The sequence below is a fragment of the Ceratotherium simum genome, chromosome 3, assembly GCF_057802395.1.
Source record: "Ceratotherium simum simum isolate JZ-2026a chromosome 3, ASM5780239v1, whole genome shotgun sequence".
Taxonomy (NCBI): Eukaryota; Metazoa; Chordata; class Mammalia; order Perissodactyla; family Rhinocerotidae; genus Ceratotherium; species Ceratotherium simum.
Window position 1 is genome coordinate 92846141 of NC_141902.1, and position 20010 is coordinate 92866150.

At 57.3% G+C, this 20010-nt stretch overlaps 2 protein-coding genes across 12 annotated transcripts in view; one reads left to right on the forward strand and one right to left on the reverse strand.

The window, feature by feature from the left end:
• The window catches only part of TICRR (TOPBP1 interacting checkpoint and replication regulator), a 41134-nt gene extending 39119 nt beyond the window's left edge, over window positions 1–2015 (forward strand). The window contains exons 20-21 of one of the 2 annotated variants that reach the window (XM_087428926.1): window positions 102–227; window positions 1127–2015. In XM_087428926.1, the coding sequence (XP_087285052.1) occupies window positions 102–227; window positions 1127–1239 (239 nt within the window). In that variant the 3' untranslated portion in view covers window positions 1240–2015. The remainder of the gene's footprint in view (window positions 1–101; window positions 228–1126) is intronic. The other variant, XM_014788644.2, reaches the window with a different exon arrangement.
• Window positions 2016–2832: 817 nt separating this feature from the next.
• Window positions 2833–19043, reverse strand: KIF7 (kinesin family member 7). 10 transcript variants are annotated; one of them, XM_087428934.1, is made up of 19 exons: window positions 18950–19043; window positions 17345–17707; window positions 15569–15769; window positions 14849–15242; window positions 14047–14581; window positions 13455–13571; window positions 12647–12874; window positions 11619–11761; window positions 11171–11286; window positions 10835–10987; window positions 9130–9332; window positions 7890–8087; window positions 7337–7462; window positions 6982–7158; window positions 5627–5842; window positions 4639–4845; window positions 3684–3882; window positions 3424–3570; window positions 2833–3197 (listed from the first exon to the last, which is right to left on the reverse strand). In XM_087428934.1, the coding sequence occupies exons 2-19, from the start codon at window positions 17670–17672 to the stop codon at window positions 2833–2835; spliced, it is 4053 nt and encodes a 1350-aa protein (XP_087285060.1). In that variant the 5' UTR covers window positions 17673–17707; window positions 18950–19043. The 10 variants fall into 10 exon arrangements, with proteins under 10 accessions (XP_087285060.1, XP_087285059.1, XP_087285057.1 ...); XM_087428933.1 differs by lacking the exon at window positions 18950–19043 and adding an exon at window positions 18512–18856; XM_087428931.1 differs by lacking the exon at window positions 18950–19043 and adding an exon at window positions 17806–18258 and having other exon boundaries at window positions 11619–11758; window positions 14062–14581.
• Between the last annotated feature and the right edge of the window lie 967 nt (window positions 19044–20010).

Below are 20010 nucleotides of genomic sequence, written 5' to 3' on the forward strand. Positions count from 1 at the left end.
GGACAGTGTTTGGTGATGGGGCATTCAGGAGTTGCTTCTTAAGAAGGCTCAGGCTTCCTGGTTTGGGGCCCTGCAGTGCTGACCGTGTGCCATCGCCTTAGGTTCCACCCCACCCCCTGGCTGTGCCGTGAGGAGCTGCCTCTCTGCCAGTGGTCTCCAGGCTCTGACCCAGTCTCCACTGCTGTTCCAAGGGAGAACACCCTCCTCTCAGTATAAAGACGCCAGAGGTAATCTGTTGACAGTCCTGGAGACTCTTACCAGGATCAAACTTCTGTCCTTTGGGTGACTCCCCAAGTTAGCTCAGGGTTGCCAGACAATTGAATTTTGGAGGAGTCAGAAGGCATTCCCTGAGTATGGGACAGATGGTTTTGTCCCTACAGTGTCATGTGCCCTTCCCAGAGAAACTCCACATTAGAACTTCTGTGCATTTGAACAGAAATCCCCTCACAATCCTACCAAAATACTTCAGCTGCTTGAAGACGGTGACCAAAGTGGGCATACGACAACATGTATGCTCATCTGCAGTCACTGGGCTCTGAGGAGTGTTCAGAGCAGCACAAGTGACAAGTGGTATGTTCGGAGCAGCCGTTTCCCTGCAGTGGGTCTATACTCAGGTGTTTCTGTCATCCTGAGTGATAAAGGACTGGCTGTTGTAATCAGCCTTCAGACTCTAGGAGTCCCCATTTCTCCGTCCACGTGGAGAGAACTGGATGGAGCCTGTTGACTGCACTGGTTGGAAAGGTTTCCTTCTGCTGCTAGAACTGACGGGAGTGCAGGAGCTAAGGCCTTCAGTGGTCCTCTTCCCTCAAGACTATGATAGGAATCATGCAAAATAGCATAAACCCCACAGATCTGAGACAAAAAGAATGTGCAGACTATCAAACTGAAGTACCCCAGGTCCTTGGCATTTTCACAGTTCCTTATTGCTGTCAGCTCAGTGCTGACATTAAGGGTGGAGGGCCTTGTACAAAGTGAAGGCAACATTTCTGCAGGATGAGAGAACCTGCGAGCAGTGTTGGTTTTCATAAGTCCATCTTCACATGTAACCCTCTGCAGTTCAAGCCCATTTTCTTTTTTTCCGTCCTCAGTTACTTCCTGCGTGCTAATTCTTTCTGCCTTTTTCTAGATGAGGATGTGGATGTATTTCCCCCTATGACAGAAGAATCACCTTTCAGCCGAGCAATCTCCAGGAGACGCCCCATCAGCAGAACTTACACACGGAAGAAGCTGATTAGCTAGTTAGGATGGAACTGGTTGGGAGACTTAACTACAGACACTACTGAACTTGTCCAGAGCCACTGCAGTCTCAGGACAGGAGAAGTGCTCTGAGAGTGGTTTTCTCTGGATGTATCAGGAATTCCAGATGCATACCATAAAGGAATTCTTAGCAGTGTATCCAGAAACTCACTTCATCTGAGCCAGGGCCCTACTGATGTGCATCATATGTAACCCTGGGCTTGCTGCACAGAAATAGGAATATGCAACTGAGGAAGTTCAAAAGATGAAGGTGAAGTCAGCCAGGTCCCCATGGGCATAAGGAAACCTGTCCCCAAGCTTCTTTTACCACAGTCAGCTTTAAGAGTCCCACTAGAACGCCTTAGGGTTTTCAAATTCCCCTCCTGGAATCCATCCACCCCAGGCCCCGCCCTGACCCACCACACTGACCCCTTGTTAGGGAGGTGGACCAGCTGGTGTAACTCAGAGGCAGGTGGCAGTCAGGAACCAGCGAAGGAAGTGCAAGACCAGGATCCCATTCCAGCCCACCCCCCACCCCGCCCCCGACCGTAGCAAGTCAGAGGACCACTCTGCCTCACTTGCAAAGTGGGAAAAAGGACCCCCACACAGGTTCTTCACAGAGCTGTTATCAGGCGGGGACCCCGAGACAGAAGCAGTGCTTGTGAACAGAAGCACCATATGTAAAACAGAAGACTGTGTCACAGGTGGCAGAATAAATTTTTTGTATTCCGTGTGTAACAATAAAATCCTCTCTGGCTATTTAGCATTTGGTGCATTTCTGTGTAATGCTCCAGCCCAGGGTTAACTATGACCATGGTCCATCTCTAGTGATTTCTGAAGCATCCACACCTCAAGGTCTGCGCTGAGAGTCAGCCACTCCACAGACAGACAGTCCTCCCCGTTAGTGGCGAGACTGTCCTCCAAGTCGTGGATCTTCCTGGAGTGCCCATGGACCAGCTTGCTGTCGAATCTTGGCCAGGGACCTGGCTAACAGTGAGGGCTGACTCAGAACTGTCTCCAGGTCTCTGAAAAGCTTTCAAGCCTATTGTGTTCCTAAACCTGATTTCTACTATTGTCTTGTAAACCAAACTCTAAGTGAAAACTCCCATTTGTCCCTTAAGAGATTATTCTTGTTTATTATAAAATGCTTCTACAAGATTCTAGAAATATGCTAGGCTTCCCAAGTCCCTCTCACATACATAAGACATTTAAACCACAACCCTGGTGCCACTGACCATTCTGTGACAAACCACAACCCTGGTGCCACTGACCATTCTGTGACAAACGTTGGCTGGCCCCAAAGCTAATGGCCCATACACATAGGCTTGAGACCAGAATTGTCCTGAAACGCAAGCCAAAAGGTGGCAGTCGGGTTAGACGGCTTAAAGGAAGTGAGTGGTAGGAACCTGCATATTTTTTTAAGAAATGTTTTGAGTCCAGTTCTTTTGGGCTTTGGCCCAAATCTTGACTAATTAGTGTGAAGATCAGGACCTGATTGAGAGTGTGAGGTAAGGACTGTCCTTCACAGAAGCAAACACAGGCCCCGGCACCTTCAGCAGGCTCGGACTCTCCCTCCAGGCGGCTCTGCCCAGGAGCCTACAGTGGGTTTCTCCTGACGTCGATCATCCCTGGGCTGGCTCTCCGCAGTTCCCGCCGGGGCTTGGACAAGGGCCCGAGGTTCCAGGGCAGCCCCACCTCACCCACAGGGAGCACCCGCCCCACCAGGGACTCAGTGGCCTCCCGCTGCTGCAGCTCCTCAGAAGAACCCTGCTCCTCGCCACACAGGCTCGAGCGTTTCCATGTCAATGGTAACGGGGCGTTGACCAAGTCCCGCATCTCCTCCCGGGCGCGGGGGACACCCTCAGCAAGTGGGGACTGCCAAAGCTCAGGCATTGGGTGGAGCTCATCTTCATTTCCAGGGGGCTGTCTGTTCTCCAGGCACGGGGTCCTCTTCTCCCCACCTGTCACCAAGAATGACATTCTTGTCAGAAACGGAGGTGGCAGCACCTTCCTGAAGCCCTAGCCTCCCAACACCCAGTGCAATAAGCAACGTGTGAAATGACCCAACAAGTCACCGCAACTGACGTTACAGTGGTTTCTGGGCTTTCCCCAGAACAAGGGAATCAGCCTGACGCTGCAAGGCAGGGCAAAGCACAGTCCAGCCCGATGACGGCAGATCGAGATTACCCCTGCTCTGGCTGGCGGCATTCAAACTGCTGAGCTTCTGTTTCAGTTCCTGGTTTATCCACATGTGGCGGCCCAGCTCCTTCTCCAGAGCTTGAATCCTGGTCTCATACTGCCTCTTGCTGTCTGCTAACCCTTCACCAAGGTGGTCTAGAGGGGCAAGGCAGAGAAGAGGGTGGTGAGGGGCTGCGGGCAGGCAGCAGCCACCACAGTCTGGGGGGCAGGCCAGGGCCTGGGCACGAGTCTGGCCAGGGGCGCCTCACCTCGACTCTGCTGGAGGAGGAGCTGGATGTTCTGCTCGTGCTCCTTCTGCTGCAGGGTCAGCTGGCGGTCCATCTCCAGGCGCTGCCGCTCCAGGGCCACCTCCAGCCAGTAGACCAGCCTCTGCTGCTCCTCGAGCTGCATCTCCAGCTCCGAGAAGGCAATCTGCTGCTGGTGCTGCTCCTCTCGGAGTGTCACCACCTGTCCCAAGACCCAGCCAGGCTCAGCCCCCAGCACTGGCTCCCTTTGCCCAGGTCATCCTCATCCAGGGACAGCAGCTATCTGGCAGACTTGCCACCACCGTCCCATCGCAAATGACTTAAGAAATAACCGGGGTCTCCTGCTGAGGCTTGGCCTCAGACACCTTCTCAACTGTGTTCTAGGCAGCAATTTCCAAATGATGAGAGTCAGCTCTCAAGATGAATCAGATTTGCCATCCCTGCCTCCAGCTCTGTCCTGGTCACATGCTACTAAGCTGCTAGCGGAGCCTCAAGCTGGGGGATTTCAGTGAGGCCAGGATTTCTCAACCTCAGCATGGCTGACATTTTGGGCCCGATCATTCCTGGTGGTAGGGGAGGGGCCTGTCCTGTGCGTTGTAGGATGTTTAGCAGCCTCTCTGGCCTCTAGCCCTACTGTTGTGACAAAGAAAAGTATCTCCAGACATGGCCAAATGTCCCCTGGGGGGCAAAATCACTCCTATCAAGAACCACTGCTCTGGGCCAGGGCCACCCTGAGGGTGCCAGTCAGACCGGCAGGGGAGGTGGAGGAGACTGGGTCTTCATTTCACGAAGTAAAATAGGCCTTAAAGAGGAGAGTCTGAGGCAGCCCTGGAGACTGGAGTTGGCCCTGATTCTGTTCACCCTGAGAGGAAACGGTATTTTCTGGAGCTGCCATCATACACCTCCCAACATGAGTTCCGGAAGGAGGCGGCAGGGGGTCCGCGGGCTGGCGATTCACCTTGTCAAAGTACTTGCAGAGCAGGGCTCTGGTCTCGGAGGATGAGAGGTAGCTGAGCTTGGCCATGAGGTTCATCTCGCACTGGGACAGCAAGGAGGCTGAGGCCCGCAGCACCCGCTGGCGGCACGTGATGGCCTCGTTCTTGTACTCGATGGCAGCGTCCAGGGCCTCGATGGCCTCATCCAGCTGGAACAGCGTCCGCTCCTCCTGCGGGGACATGGGCATGCGTGGAGGGGAAGTCCTGGCTTCCTGCACTGTGGAACGCCCGCTCCCTGAACAACGAAGTTCTAGGCAGACATGCGACAGTCGGCACGTAGCCACAACTGAGCTTTTAAGTGACCCCTCGTCGTGAGCATGTGGTCAGCACGTCAAGACGGGTGCCCCTGCCCACTACGGCAGGAACACGGAAGCCTCCATCACAGCCCCAACCCTGGGGGGAGGCCAGGGCTCTGCCACGAGACTGCTTTCTGAAGGGCATGGCCTCTCAAGTCATCTACACTCAGGAAGCTCAGGGTACCCTACACTGAAAGAAGGCATGGCAGGACTGCCCAGCGGACCACAGGGTCTGCTGGGGTCAGCTATCTTAACACAGGCTCTCTCTGCTGCTCAGGGAAGGCAAAAATGTGGCCATAAGGTACACTGAGGTGCTGCCTGTGCTCATTCCACACAGGCAGCTGAGCTGTGTGAGCATGCGGTCGATGCGGCACATGACGCAGAATGAGCCAGACTCCAGCTGGAAGGGAATGAGAGGGCGACAAGGCCCAGCCCATGTGTCCCAGACAAGGGGGCAAACATAGGGGCAAAAGGGCCAGTCCAGCATGCTCCCCAGCCCCCACCCCACCTTTGTGGGCGAACACACAGGAGGAACTCCAAGAGCAGCAAGGCCCAGTACCTGGCACAGAGCCAGAGCCAGGAGGCTGAGGAGCAGAGAGACAGACGGACGATGGAAGCCCAGGGCCAGGCCAGGTGGCTAGCCCACAGGGCGTACCTCGGGCGACAGCAGGCTGCCCTGCCTCAGCTTGCCATCGATCTCCAGGCGCTGCTTCAGCAGCAAGTCCTTCTCCTGGCGCAGAGTGTCAATCTCCCCACGGATCTGCTGCTGGCTCTGGGCACTGCCCTGCCGCAGCTGCCCGCTCTTCTCGGAGAGCTCCTTCTCCAGGTGTTCCAGCCGGCTGGACACGCGCACAATGTCCTCGGTGAGGGCCTGGGACAGCACCGCCAGAGATTAGGGAAGGAGCAGGCGCCATCCTCACAGGGGTGACAGAAATGGCCCAGCCCAGCCATCAGATGCTAAGGAGGCCGCAGGCCCTTCCCTCAAGCATCCTACAATCCAGGAGTGCTGCTCAGCGGGGAGGCCTGACTCTCGGTTCCATGGAGTCTCAGGCAGTGGGGGCTGATGGGACCAGAGCCCCTGAGGAGGGGCCCCCAGCGATGGCCCGGAAGGGGGATACAGACAAGCAGAGGAAAAGGCACTCCTGACAAGAAGGGGACGACACAGGCAAAGGCACAGCAGGGGGGTGCTGGCCTGTCCTTAGATGACTTGACTGTAGAGTTTGTGATAGGAATCATGGGAAATTAGTGGGCGAACCCTGAAGGCCCTTCCGGGAGTCTGATATGGGAGCAAGTGAGGGCTCTAATGGCGAAGTTACAGATAATCCAGCAGCACCCTGAACCTCCTGGACTTCAGAGTGCTCCATGGGGGCAGGAGTGGGGCTGGAACCCTGTGGACTGCACCTGAGCACCTGCTCCTGGAACACGCTCTGGGTTTTGTGTTTGACATACCCCTACAATCCTCACGGCAACATTATGATTCTATTTGACAGAGGAGGAAATTGTGGCTCAGCAGCTTCCTACTCAAGAGCCAGGTGGAGCTGGGTGGGACCAGGTCCGTGTGCCCAGGTCTGTCTGCCTCTAATGCCAGTGAAGACTCTCTCTTTGGCCATACCACCGTTCTATACCTGCTGTTCCTTGTTCGGCCTGTGCACTCCCAGAGCAGGTGGTTATGGGTGAAATGAATTATAGGATGGATACTTGGAGAGGTTCTTTTACCCCCACATCAGAACTCGTGTCATAAACATCCTAAGGCCCTAGAGTTCTTGAAAGGATATAGCCCAGTAGGACAGAGCTTGACCTGGCTGGAACTTACCTGGCAGGGACATCACCCAGAAGAACCTCACCTGTCTAGACCTTACCTGGTAGGAACTCACCTGGCAGGGTTAGCACCTGGAGGGACCTCACTTGGCTAGACTTCACTTGGACGGCCCTCACCGGATGGAATCTCACCTGGCAGGACCTCACCTAGCAGAAACTCAGCTGGCAGGCTCTCCCCTGGCGGGACCTCACCTGGCTGGACCGCAGGCGCTTGCTCTCCAGCCCTGTCTTCTCCTGCATCAGGGCCTCTTTCTTGGCCAGGATGGCCTCCCGCTTGTGGAGCTCCTCCCCCAGCTCCTCCAGGGCCCGCCGCTGCTGCAGGACCTTCTCCATCTCCTGGTCCAGCCACTTCTTCTGCTCCTCGATCTTCTGAGGGAAAGTGGGGGAGGGAATCAGCTCACACCTCTGGCTCTGTGGGCCACCACCCCAGGTCAGATGGGGAGAATGGTGTACCCACCAGCTGACCCCCAGGGGACCCTGGCAGCTAGCCAGGGCTGCCCAGCCAGGCTGTGGGTGCTCCTGGGGTGCAGGCTCAGCCCAGCCCCACCTGCTGCTGCTCCAGGCTGACGACAGAGCCGTTGCTGCCGCTGCGCCGCTTCCTCTGGAATGCCGCAATCTCTTCTGTCTTGATCTTCAGGATCTTCTGCTGCTGCTCGTGCTTCAGCTCCAGCTCCTGGGGATGCGCAGGGTGAGCAGCTCAGTGGGCAGGGCCATTTGTTGTGCCAGCATCTTACCAGAGCCCACAGGGGTGCCTGCCTCCTCCCGAGAGAGCCCTGTGCAGCGTTCCCCAGCCTCACCACCCTCGAGTCTCGCTGGGACCAGCAAACAGAAGCAAACCCTTATCTAGTTCCTATAAGCTGCCAGTCGCCTTATATGGTTCATCTCACTGAATTCTCACCCTAGCCTTGAATTTCCTATAACTCTCCTCATTTTCAGGTGAAAAAACAAACTCAGAGAGGCCAAGTGACCTGCTCTATAGGGTCACATGACTGTGAGCAGGGGGGCAGGGACAGAGCCTGCCTGGGCCCCCTGGCTGTGCCCCCGACTCGGCCTCCAGGCCTGGGCACAGGCGCCCCCCACCGCCCCAGCCAAGAGCCAACCTTGACGCGGTGCTGCCGCTTGCTCATCTCTGTCTCCAGGCGCCGCTTCTGCTCCGTCTCCTCTCGAAGCCGCCTCTGCAGCCGCCCCTGCTGCTGCCGCATGAGCTGCACGTTCCTCTCGAGCTCCTGCAGCCGCTTCTCGCTCTGGGCAGACAGCGACACCAGCCGCTCCGTCGCCTGCTTCTTCTCCTTCAGCACCTGGGACCAACACAGCTCTGCTGGGCCACGCACGGGGGCTGCCTCGAGCCTGGCACAGTGCAATGGCACTCAACAAGGGCGGGCAGGACCAAGGACGGATGAAGGGATAGAGGGACAGACAGAAGGGAAAACAGGTGGGTGGATAAAGGATTAATAATAATAACGAAACTCTAATAATGGGAGGTAGTATGACATTTACTACGTACCAGGAATTCTAGCAAATGCTGTGTATTAAATGATCCTAACAATCCTATGAAATGGTATGATTATTATTATCTCTACTTTACAGATTAGGAAACTGAGGCACAGAGAGGTTAGGAAACTTGACCAAGAACACACAGCTAGCAAATAGCAGAGCTGGGATTCAAACCCAAGCAGTCAGGCTCCAGAGCCCACGCTCTCAACCACTCTACTGAATTGTCTCTTGGACACCTGAACTGGGGAAAGAAGGAATGAAAGATGGATGGACAGCTGCAATGATGGATGAATGGAAGGGTGGGTGGACAGACAAATGGATGGGATCATATAAATGTGAAAAATACAATGGCCAGAAAAATGTATGAATCAATAAAAGGGAACAGAAAGACGAATGGATAGATGGATAAATGGACAGTTGGTCACATCAGCTGATAAAAGGATAAACAAATGGATTAGATGGACACATGGACTGATGGGCAGACAGAGGGAAGACAGGATGGAGAGGCAAGGGAATGGAGAGCTGGAAGGGTAGACACATGGATTGTGTGGGGGGGGGGGCCTGCATAAGGAAGGGTTGATTTTCTTCTGATGCCCACCCCTCACCCTCTCATTGGTTTCCTGGATGGTCTTCGGGCAGGTCCCGCCTCCCTGCCTCTGCCACGTTTAAAGCTGAGCTGAGCCCCAGTACTGGCAGCTTCCACATACTACCAGCCTCACCCTGGGAGGCCAGGAGGGCATCAGCACCACCAGCCAGGGGCTGGGGCACCAGCTTCCACAGGGAGCTTGATACCAGGACCCCAGCTTGGGAGGCCACGGCTGCCACCCCCGGGGTCCTGACACTGACCTGCACCTGGCTCTGGGCGGCAGCGACCCTCTTGCGGAACTCCTGGAGCTGGGACCGCTCACCAGCGTCCTGGGGCTCCTTGCCCTCAAGCTCCCGCAGCTGCCTCTGGCCTTCGCTCAGCTCGGCCCGCACCCGTTCTGCCTCCTGCTCCAGCTCCCGGATGCGCTGGCTGTGCTGGCGGTTCAGGGCCTGGGCTGCCTTCCCTGGAAGGAAGGGGGGCCGCGTCAGCACAGGCAGCCCCTTTCCCCCGGAGGACCATCTGTTCACTCCCCTGGGAGGTTTACCAGCCCTCTGTCAGCCATGGACACCGACACAGGTTTTGCCAACCTTTGTACCACTAGTACCATAATTTACTTCATATTTTTCTTTAAATCAACTCACTTTTTAAATTAGCCTCGTCCACAGCAGTGACCCAGGGAAATTATGGGTTACCTAGTTTTATTTTTACCTAATACATGCTAAAATAAGTACATAACTTGAGCCTACATATAATTAAGCCTCTAGAACTAACTTTGATTTGCAGGAAGTATGGAGGACAGAGCAACAAGTGAAATGACACCACAAGGAAGCAAACAGACAAAGCCAGAACATTTGGGGTTTGAAACATTCCACAGGCTGGCTGTGCAGAGGTGAGAGAAGGGGGACATCAGAGTCCTCACAAGCAAGTGCAGTGCGGGGAACAAGCCTGGAGCCTGATTCAAGCAAACGAGCTCCACACGGACATTGTGGAATAATCGCAGGGACCCGCGGATGCTCAGAGCATTGAGGTGACACTAGTTTTCTTAGATGTGCTAATGGCATTTTGGTTAAAATGTCCAAAAAGAGGCATACTGAAAGGTGTAGGGACGAAGTGACATGATGCCTGATATTTGCTTCAACATATTTCAGCAATGAAAAAAGGGAGAGGAACCAAATGTGGGAAAATCTGGATAAATGCTAAAGCTGGGTGATGGGTATACAGGGACACACTGCACTAGTCTCTTTTCTTCTCATATGTCTATGGCATGAAAATTGTCATAACGCATTTTATAATAAACAAATTGATAACTATAAAAATGAAAAGGCTCAACTGGTCACCTCATAAAATCACCCCCTGCCCCTCCACCCATATCACCAGCAGTAGATGTGGCAGGATGTGGGGACACTGCATGCTCCTCAGGATCGAGAGATTCTATGCCCAGCACAGTGCGTGATACAGCAGGCATTGATAAATAATAATAACAGGTAATGCTTCCTGAGAGCTATTGTAAGCACTTTTCCTGAATTAACTCATTTCATCCTCACGACACCCCTAGGACGCAGGTACAATTACTATCTTCATTTTAGAGATGAGAAAACGGAGGCTTAGAGAAGTTATCCTACTCGCGCAAGGTCATACAGCTGTAAGAGGCTGAGCTGGGTATCAAACCTAGGCCATCTGCCCCCTGCTTCTTTTTATTTTTTTTTAATTTTTATTTATTTATTTTTTCCCCCAAAGCCCCAGTAGATAGTTGTATGTCATAGCTGCACATCCTTCTAGTTGCTGTATGTGGGATGTGGCCTCAGCATGGCCGGAGAAGTGGTGCGTCGGTGTGTGCCCGGGATCCGAACCCGGGCCGCCAGCAGTAGAGTGCACGCACTTAACCGCTAAGCCATGGGGCCGGCCCAGCCCCCTGCTTCTAACCACCCTCAGGTGGAAGGCCCACCCCAATGCCCGCCCCCTCACCTGTGCGGACCAGCTCGCCAATGAGCTCCTCCTTCATGCGGATGTTGATGGCCAGCTCCCGGATCTTCTGCTGGGCTTGGGCCAGCCGCCACTCAGAGGCCATGGCAGCAGGGGCCTGGCAGCGCCGAGCCTGGGCCTTGCTTCCACCAACTGCTGTAACAGGCCGACTGTCAAGGCTGCTCCCCAGCTGAGAGTGGGGGAGGCCGAGGAAGGGTGAGGAGAGGCATGCCCCAGGCAGGGGTGGCCAGGGATGATGTGTGGACTGTCTAGGGTGGCCAATTCAGGACCATGGAGGGAAGAAGGGCTCAGGGCCCGCTCTGTGCCCAACCAGCTCACCTCTGGGCCCCGGGATTGCTGCACCCAGCTCCTCCAGGCGAAGCTCTGGACCCTTCCTGTCAGGTGGACTCCCCGGGTGGGCCCCTGTCCTCTGGCTCCACTTGCTGATCCTGTTTCTGGAGGGCAGAAGCAGGAGGCAGTGCAACCCCGGGGTGTCAGTCTGGCAGAACTCTGAGGCTAGGGGCCAAGCTCAGGGGAGACAGGGCAGCTGGGGGCACCAAGGGCCGCCTGGGAGGCTGAGAACCAGGAGGCCTGGGCCCACCCCGCAGCATACCTCCCACCCTCCGCGAGAACTCTTGGTTCAGATCCACAGCCCCTGACCGCTCTCCCCCAAGGGCTGACCAGGGCAATGTAGGAGAGAGCACCCTGCGACCACAGCAGGATCTTCCTCTGGCCCAGCCCAGGCCCTGAGCCGGTCCTTGTCAGGTCGGCAGCGGGTCCCACTCACCTGCGCAGGTGCGGGGTCCGCCGCGCCAGGTCCTCCTCCTCTGCTTTCTCCTCCTCCTCCTCTGAGGCAGCTGAAGAGCCACTTCCCAGCATGTCTACCTCCGCCAGCAACTTGGCTCCAGATTCCCTGCCATTTGTCACCTGCTAGAGGAGTGGCAGCGTCTCAGGACAGGAAGCTTCTGGGGTATCCCCCATCCGCCATTTCCCATCACCAAGTCCTCGCTCCTCCCTCTGCCCTGCCTTGCATGCCCTTCTCACACCTCTACCTTCTCAAGGCCGACCTGACCTTCAAGAACTAGCTCAAACAGCACCTCTGGGCAGCCTTTCCAGTCTCAAGTCAGAGCAGGGCTTCCTCTTCCCCCCCCACCCCCGCTCTGGCTCCCACAGCACCTGGTTCCCCTCAGGGGACAACCTGCCCTCTGTCTTGTATACAGGTCATCTGCACCCAACTCGAATCTCACCAACAACGCTCTGCCAGAGTGGCGTGTGCATAAGAGACGTGTGCCAAACCCACGGCCTCCCGCTCCTCAGGCCCTCGGGACTTAGAGCTGAGCTAGCTCAGAGCTTTCAAATAGACGCAGGAGCAGCCATTGCCCAAAAGGCCCCAAGTGACAGAACCAGAAGCAGGAGACCAGGCTCAGGGCGACGATGAGGGCTCATGGGAAAGTGAACTTTCAAAGACAGGCATCCAAAGACGGGGGAGTGGCCTCAGAGGTGAGAAGCTCCCGGTCTCTGGAAGCGTGCAAGCTTCCCATGTGGTGCTGGAAGCCAGAACCCCCTCTGTAACCTTCTCACTGCAGGCAATCTCCAGCTACCCCAGGGATGCCCAATGGCACCAGACCCTTCTGAGAGACCCTACAGAGTCACCCAAATCTTGGCGCTTCCTCCAGGGACACCAGAAAGGGGCATCACACAGCCGGTCCCATGAAAGCATGGGTGAGGAACACATTCCCCAGCATTGCCCTGCCCCTGCCCGAGCCTGCCCAGTCCAGCAGACCCAGCAGCCACCCATCCTTGCCACCTCCTCACCTCTCCCCAATTCTCAGGGCCAACCTGATCTTCAGGAAGGCAGGCAGGGGGCACCATGCCCAGTACACGGGTGTGGGCAGCCCCCAGGGGGGCTGTGTGAGGCCGGGGCACAAAGGACCCAGGAGGCACGCCCTGCAGGAGCCCTGGGGCTCCCCAGCCAGGGCGCACCAGCTCTAGCCGCAGCCGCAGCTCCGCCATCTCCTCCTGCTGCTCACGCAGACGGTCGCTCTGCAAGACATGGTCCAGGTGCAAGGGAGGATGCAGATGCTGGGGTGCGGGTGCAGGGATGCTGACAGGCAGAAGTGCAGGAAACAAGAACAGGTGTGAGGCCACCCCACCCTCTCTGGGCTAAAACTGAGGAGGCCAAATACCTCTGAGACCTCTTGCCCTCCCGCCCCCAACACACACACACATCCTGCACTAGTTCAGGCTCAAGCTCTCACTCCACCCTGCCGCGTCCTCTCCCTCCACGCCAGTCCGCCACGTCCATGCCAATCACTGCCACCAGAGGGCGCCAGGAGTAACACCGACCTAGTTACCTCGTGACAAAAGGAAGAACCTGGCTCCAGCGTCCCACCCTGCTGCCCCTCCAGTCCCACCTCTCATCTACAGGCATGACCATCCCGCACACCCACCCGCACCATTCTGTTCCTCACCTCCACACCTTTGCTCACGTTGTACATTCCCCAACCTCTACCCACCCTATCAGAACCCCTCGAAGGCTAACTTTCTCTAATCCTGGGAAACTCAACTCAGTTTCACCTCCTCAAGGAAGCATCCCCTGCACTATGGAAGGGGGTGGCCCCACCTGCAGTTTGTACTGCTCCATGGCGTCCTCCAGCGCAGCCAGAAAATCTCTGTTCTCCTCCTCCAGGCGGGCCACCTGGCTCTGCAGGCCCAGCAGCTGCAGCGCCCCCTCATCTTCCTATGGGGCAAGGAGAGGCTTCAGGGCCAGGAGCCGGCGGGACCAGACTGCCTGTCCCTGGGACACCCTGGCCCTCTCTCTGCCCGGCCAGGAGTTCCCCTAGCCCTGCAATGGGGGCTCCACACCCCACCTGGCATGTGGCGCCCTCTGCAAGCCATTTGGGCCATCTAATTATTAATCCTGTTTTTATTAACAATAATATCACCACCGTTATTAGGAACAACTCTCTGAGCTTTGACCAGTGTGCTGGGCACTCATTACACCTTCAGCCTTCACGACATCCCCAAGAGGTAGATACCGATGTTCTCCCTCTTTTACAGATGGAAACCCTGAGGCGTGCTGAGGTTAAGGAAAGTGACCAAGGTCATCAGAAGTGCCTCTGAATCCCAAATAGGCTCTGCTAGTGGGCAGGGGCACAGCTGGCTGTGCGAAGACCTTCTTCCTTCCCCTTCCCCTCCGCTTCCCGGGGCCACACCTGGCCCTTGGCCACCTTTCGCGCGCCGGGCGCCTGCGCGGCCTGCTCCTCGGCGGAGGCGCTCTCAATGCCGCTGTCGGGCCCGGAGGCGGAGCTCAGGGCGCTCCGCTCGCCTTCGACGGCGCACAGCCAGTCGTGCACCTTGCGGGCGGCGGCGCCGGGCAGCCCAGGCTCGGCCTGCAGCTCGCGCAGGAGGCTGTAGGCGGCGTCGGTGCGGGCCCGGTAGCGCGCGCACTCGGCGCCCAGGCGCGCGGCGGCTGCGGCAGAGGCGGCAGTGGGCCCCGGGCCGCGGCGGCCGCGGTGGATAATGCGCGTCTCTGAGCGGTGCCGCGGCGGCCCCCGCGCACCGGCCGCCGCCTCCTCGGGCGCGCGCTCGGCCTCGGGCCGCCAATTGACGGTGGCGCGGTTGCGGATGTTCTGGGCGCGGCTGGCGTAATTGAGGGTGTTGAGGGTCTCGTCGAAGTCGGAGGAGGAGGGGCTGACGCAGGCGATCATCACCGTTTTGGCATTCCCGCCCAGCGAGTCTTTGAGGATCCTGAGGACGCCAGGGGAGGCGTGTCAGGTGCCCCAACGAGCTGGGGCCGGCAGTCTAGACCCCACATCGGGCCTGATCGTCGGCCTGGTGCCCTGTGGGCCAGATACCTCGGGTGGCATGGGCAGAGCGCCCCAGAAGCCAGAGGGGAACCCATCCCCTACTCGCCTCCCCGAGCCCCAGCCTAAGACCAAACAGGAGACGTGACAGACAAGAGCGGCTCTCTGGGCCCCTTCTCCCGTGGGCCGGCCGGCCATCAGGGGGGCTCACCGGGTGATCTTGGAATCCCGGTAGGGGATGTAACTGCCGCGGCGCTGGGGGTCACCCAGGGCGCTGATGACGTTGCCCAGAGCCAGGAGGCTGCTGTTGATCTGGATGCTCTCCTTGAGCCGCTCGCCTGTGCTGCCCGTCTTGAGCACCCTCTCCGAGCCTGCCAGGTCCACGAAGTGGAACTTGGAGAGGAGCAGCTGGCCCGCGGCGGGTCGGGGCAGGCGGCTGGGGGCGCGCCCCCGCTGCTCCAGGGTCACCGTGAAGACCGTGTGTGAGCGGCTGGAGACGTGGTTCAGGTGTGTGGCCCCTGTGTGCCGCGCTGCGTTGCCCATTTCCAGGAGGCTCAGCACCTCGTCCAGGCCCTCCACGTCCACCTCCTTCACCCCACACAGCACTGCTGGCACAGAAGGCTGTGAGCCACAGGCAGGGGCAGCCTGACGCTGACCAGCCAGGAGAGCAGGCAGGGCAGGACTACCCTGTCACAGCTCTTCCTGACTCATGTGCCCTGCCCCACGCCCAGGGGGTCCTGCCCATCCTGGTTTGGGCGTGAGGGGCTCCAGCTTCCCGCATGCCCGCCTCAGCGCCTCTCACTCTGGGTACAGAAGGATTTCCCAGTTAGGTGGTACCCCTCCCAGACAGGCCAGCCGCCCTTCAGCAGGGGAAGCCTCCTCAAGCCACATGCCCCACTCCCTGCCAGTGGAGGACTCAAGATCTCCTCACCAACATTCCCGCGGTCATCTTCCCGAAGCTGGATGTCACGGCTGGCGGTGCCCACCTCGAGCAGGTCTCGGAACTCCTCCTTGTACACTTCCAGGTAGGACACATGCACAAGACAGTCAAGCAGGTCGTTCTCATCGATCAGCTTGAAGGCCTCAGCCATGGCCCGTGGGATGATGCCCTGCTCATCCTCGTGGAGGGAGGCTGGGGAGACATTGCAGGGCCTCCTGCCACTGTGCCTTCAGCTGGACATGGCCCAAGGCCACAAGGGCCCTGCCAGCAGCTGGAGGATAGGGCTCCAGTCTAGAGAAGGATGGGCTAGGCAGCTTGAGCCAGGCCATCCTCCAGAATGGTCAGGCATAATTACAGAATTTCAGAGTTGGAAGCAACCTCTCATGGGTCAACCAACCCCTTTCATGACATAAGCCTACCCTCCACTACATCCCTCCCTGCCAGATCATCATGCCTTGGCTTGATTATTTCCTAGGACAAGGAGCTCATTACTACAGTCTATGTTCCGTTATCTGAAGGACCTCCTAAATTTGTCCCAAGGAAGTAATAGGATGTTCAGAGCAGCACTCTTCCTCATAACTTCAAAAAAATGCAAACATCCTACACGTTCATCCTAAGATCCAATAGGGGATCTGATTAAATAAATTACCTTCTATTCACAATGGAATGCCAGGCAGCCATTAAAAAATTAGATTGAAAAATATTTAATGATAGAAATGTTCATGATATATTGTTAAGAAAATAAAACAGGATACAAAAAAATGGATACAATATAATCCTATTTTTTTTTAAGTGTAATAATTTTCACAGAGAAAGAAACTGGAGGGCCAGCCCCGTGGCTTAGCGGTTAAGTGCACACGCTCTGCTACTGGCGGCCCGGGTTCGGATCCCGGGCGCGCACCGACACACTGCTTCTCCGGCCATGCTGAGGCCGCGTCCCACATACAGCAACTAGAAGGATGTGCAGCTATGACATACAACTATCTACTGGGGTTTTGGGGGAAAAAAAAAGGAGGAAGATTGGCCATAAATGTTAGCTCAGAGCCGGTCTTCCTCAGCAAAAAGAGGAGGATTAGAATGGATGTTAGCTCAGGGCTAATCTTCCTCACAAAAAAAAAATAAAAATAAAAAAGAAAGAAAGAAACTGGAATGTTAACAGGGTGAGTGGTTTCTGTAAGGCAATTATCAAGTAAGTTTTATTTTGTGCATGTATTTTTCTGTATTTTCTATGACAAACAAGTACACTTTTATAACCTAAGAGAAAGCAGTTCGTGCTACTTAAAAGGGGACAGTTCCTTCAATTGGCCCAAAGCAAATCATCTCTCCCAAAACTCTGCTGCAGAGCCTCACAGAGCCAGCCCTCTCCCCTGCTCTGCAGCCAGAGCAGGTCTCTTCCAGGACAGTCCCCATTCCAACCACGCCGACCAGAACATGGATTCCTGACCCTGGCAGCCATCCTGGCAACCTCCAGAGACAAGCCAACTTCCTGTGCCCTTCCTCCCCTAAGGTCCCCAGAACCAGACAGCGTGACCCCATCTCTGTGAAGCTGAGAAGGCCACTCACCTCCAAGGATCCTTCCTTCCTGCCCTGCCCAGCCCAATGACAAGGCTGGTCCCACCCTGGGCTGCAGCTCTGTCTAGGAAACCTGCTCTCCCTCCCCCAGCATCCCCACCTTCACAGGGAATGGCAGCAAGAGGGCAGGGGCAGAAATTCAGGAGACACTGAGGCCCTCAACATCGGCATGGGGCCTCGAGCAGGGTCACTTACCCACACTGGCCTCCCCCATGGTGTACGTCTTTCCAGAGCCTGTCTGACCATAGGCAAAGACGGTGGCATTGAAGCCCTCAAAGAAAGCCTCGAGGAGGGGCTGCACGCAGGCCTGGTACACAGCCTCCTGCCCAGCGTCCTCATCCAGCACCACATGGAAGCCGAAGTGGCGGTCTCGGCCCAGGGTGACACGGTCGTGCCCCGGCTCCACCCTCAGGCAGCTCTGGTGCCCATGCAGCAGCTCCTTGGGCAGCAATGGGCGGACTCGAAGGGCCACCCTCACGGGGGCCTCCTCGGCCCCTGGCAGCTTCTGGGCCTCCAGACCCATGTTGAGGGAGGGAGCACCAGACCCTGCTCCCGGCCCTGCAGAGAGAGGAAGAGGCCCCTGCCATCAGCCCCTCTACTCAGAGGGCCGGACCCATCCCGCCCATGACCTGGAGCCAAATGCTGCAGCTCCTGACCTTGGAGGGGAGGAGAGGAGGGTGGACAAAGTTCAGAGCATCCTCCACGCCCCAGCCTGGTGCCTAAATGCTGCAAGGGCCATGATGCAGACCTACACAGTAACATTTCATGGCTCCCATCACTGGCAAAATCAGGCCCTAACTTCTCCACTTGACACTCAAAGGCTTCTCTGTTCCAGCTGCCTTTCTCCTGTGACCCCATCTCTTAGAACACACACACACACACACACACACTCTGGGAGTGCTGCTCCCATCACACACACACAGACTTTGGGAGAGCTGCTCCCATCACACACACACACACTCTGGGAGTGCTGCTCCCATCAGCCACTGACCATTCTGTTGCAATTGCCAGATGACCCGCTGGTCTCCCCCCACCTCTCAGACTAGGAGCTGGGAGGCAGGGACCCCCCTGCCCCTTCGTGCTGTATCTCCAGTCCCATCACAGGTCTGACGCTTACTAGCTACCCAATAGTGATGAATAATCTTCACCCAAGGAACTCCCCCCTCCTCCCTCCTCTTATCGCAGTCCTGACGACCCTCTACCCCCGGAGCCCACAGCAGTTATTTCTATTTAACTTCTCTCAGCACATGTAACGGTTCGTTCGTTCGTTCGTTCATTCATTCAGTCCCTGCTGAGTCCCGGCCTTGGGCACACAGCGGTAAGTGCCGCGCAATACTGTGGGCGCCTTCGCGCACCGCTCACCCCGAACTTTTTCAGGCCCGGGCGGTCCGGCTTTTCCGCGCACCGAAGGCGCCCGGACAACTCCACCGGTGCGGCCGGGCGCCCGGGTAGGGGATCAGGAGCCGGAGGCTGCGGACACGCGACAGGAGCTCCCGGGAAGTTTGGAGAAGTGATTACAAATGCGGCCCCGACCCTCGCAGCTCACTCCTCCTGCCCAGGCCCGGGACGCCGGACTCAGGCCCCCGACTTAGAAGGTGGGGGGACTCCCGGCCGCCCAGGGAGGGGCCTCCAGGAAGCTGGTAAGCAAGGATGGGGGCTCCTCGTGCCGGGTCAGGGCTCCCCAGGCGTCCCGGCTCCCCGTGCCACCCGGCCCAGGCCTGCGCACGGAGGGGGCGAGCGCGCGCCTCCCCCCACCCATCCCAGCTCTCGACCTCCACCCCCTCCCGGGCCCGCACCCACCTGCTTGGGTGTCAGCGCAGTTCCCCCGGAGCAGTCAGGCTCCGAGCCCCAGCGCGGCGCGCTCCGATGCCGTCATCGGGACCCCCGCCTCCCAAAACATCCCGCCCCTCCCCCGCAACTCCGCCCGCCTGGGCGCCGGGAGGCGGAGGCCGAGCCGGGAGGCGCCGCGGAGTCTGTCCGCAGACAGGGCGAGGCGGGACAGGAGGGGCGGGGACTGGGCGGGACCTTGCCCGAGGGGTGGGACCACACGTCCCCAGACCCGAGCACCGCGCCAGCACTCGCTGAATTCTGGGGACACTGCGATCAACAAGGCCGGCCTGATTCTCCCAGCTGGAGAAGCCCACCTGCTCATGGAGCGGGCACCTAAATCTCATAATTCACGCTGTAACAAGTCAGAAGACGAAAACGAACTAGGAAACTTTTTCACTCCGCAAGAGGAGGGTGGATTTTCCAACCCTGAGACTCTGGTTAACAGCGGACTAAAGATAAGCTACTTCGTTCATTCATTCGTTCATTCAGGTGCAGACCTTCCCTCCTCCCGCCATTGCTACCCCTCTAGCGCAGCACTGCCCACGCTCCCTCAAAGCTCAGCAAAGTTCTCCCTCCAGACCCAAGAACCTCCAACCCCCTCTTCTCATCTGATTTCACTACCCCTTCTAAAGCTGAGAAGGATCCATCCCCCATGAGATTTTTGAGGTTGGGAGGGGGGCCCACTCCACCCTGTGTGGCCTGTCCCTGGCTGCACCCTCTGCACTCACACCAGGAAAAGTCATCGCTGTGCACTTTCTCTGCCCCAGACCCCGGGAGACCCAAGGGATGGACGATGAAGCCTCGAGGGAGCTCCTGTTCAGTCCTTCTAGGATGCCAGGCAGAGAGCCTCACCCCCAAGGCAGGCCCTAACAAGGCCTGGCCCCACAGCTCTAGCTTGTAAGCCCCCAGTTTGGAATGGGCATGGGATCCACTGATCCATTGGTGGACTGCACTGCCACCAGCCTCGGGTTCCTAGATGGACAAGTTGGGTTCTCCCTAGGAGAGGCCACTGGGAGGTGAGGGTTGCTGTA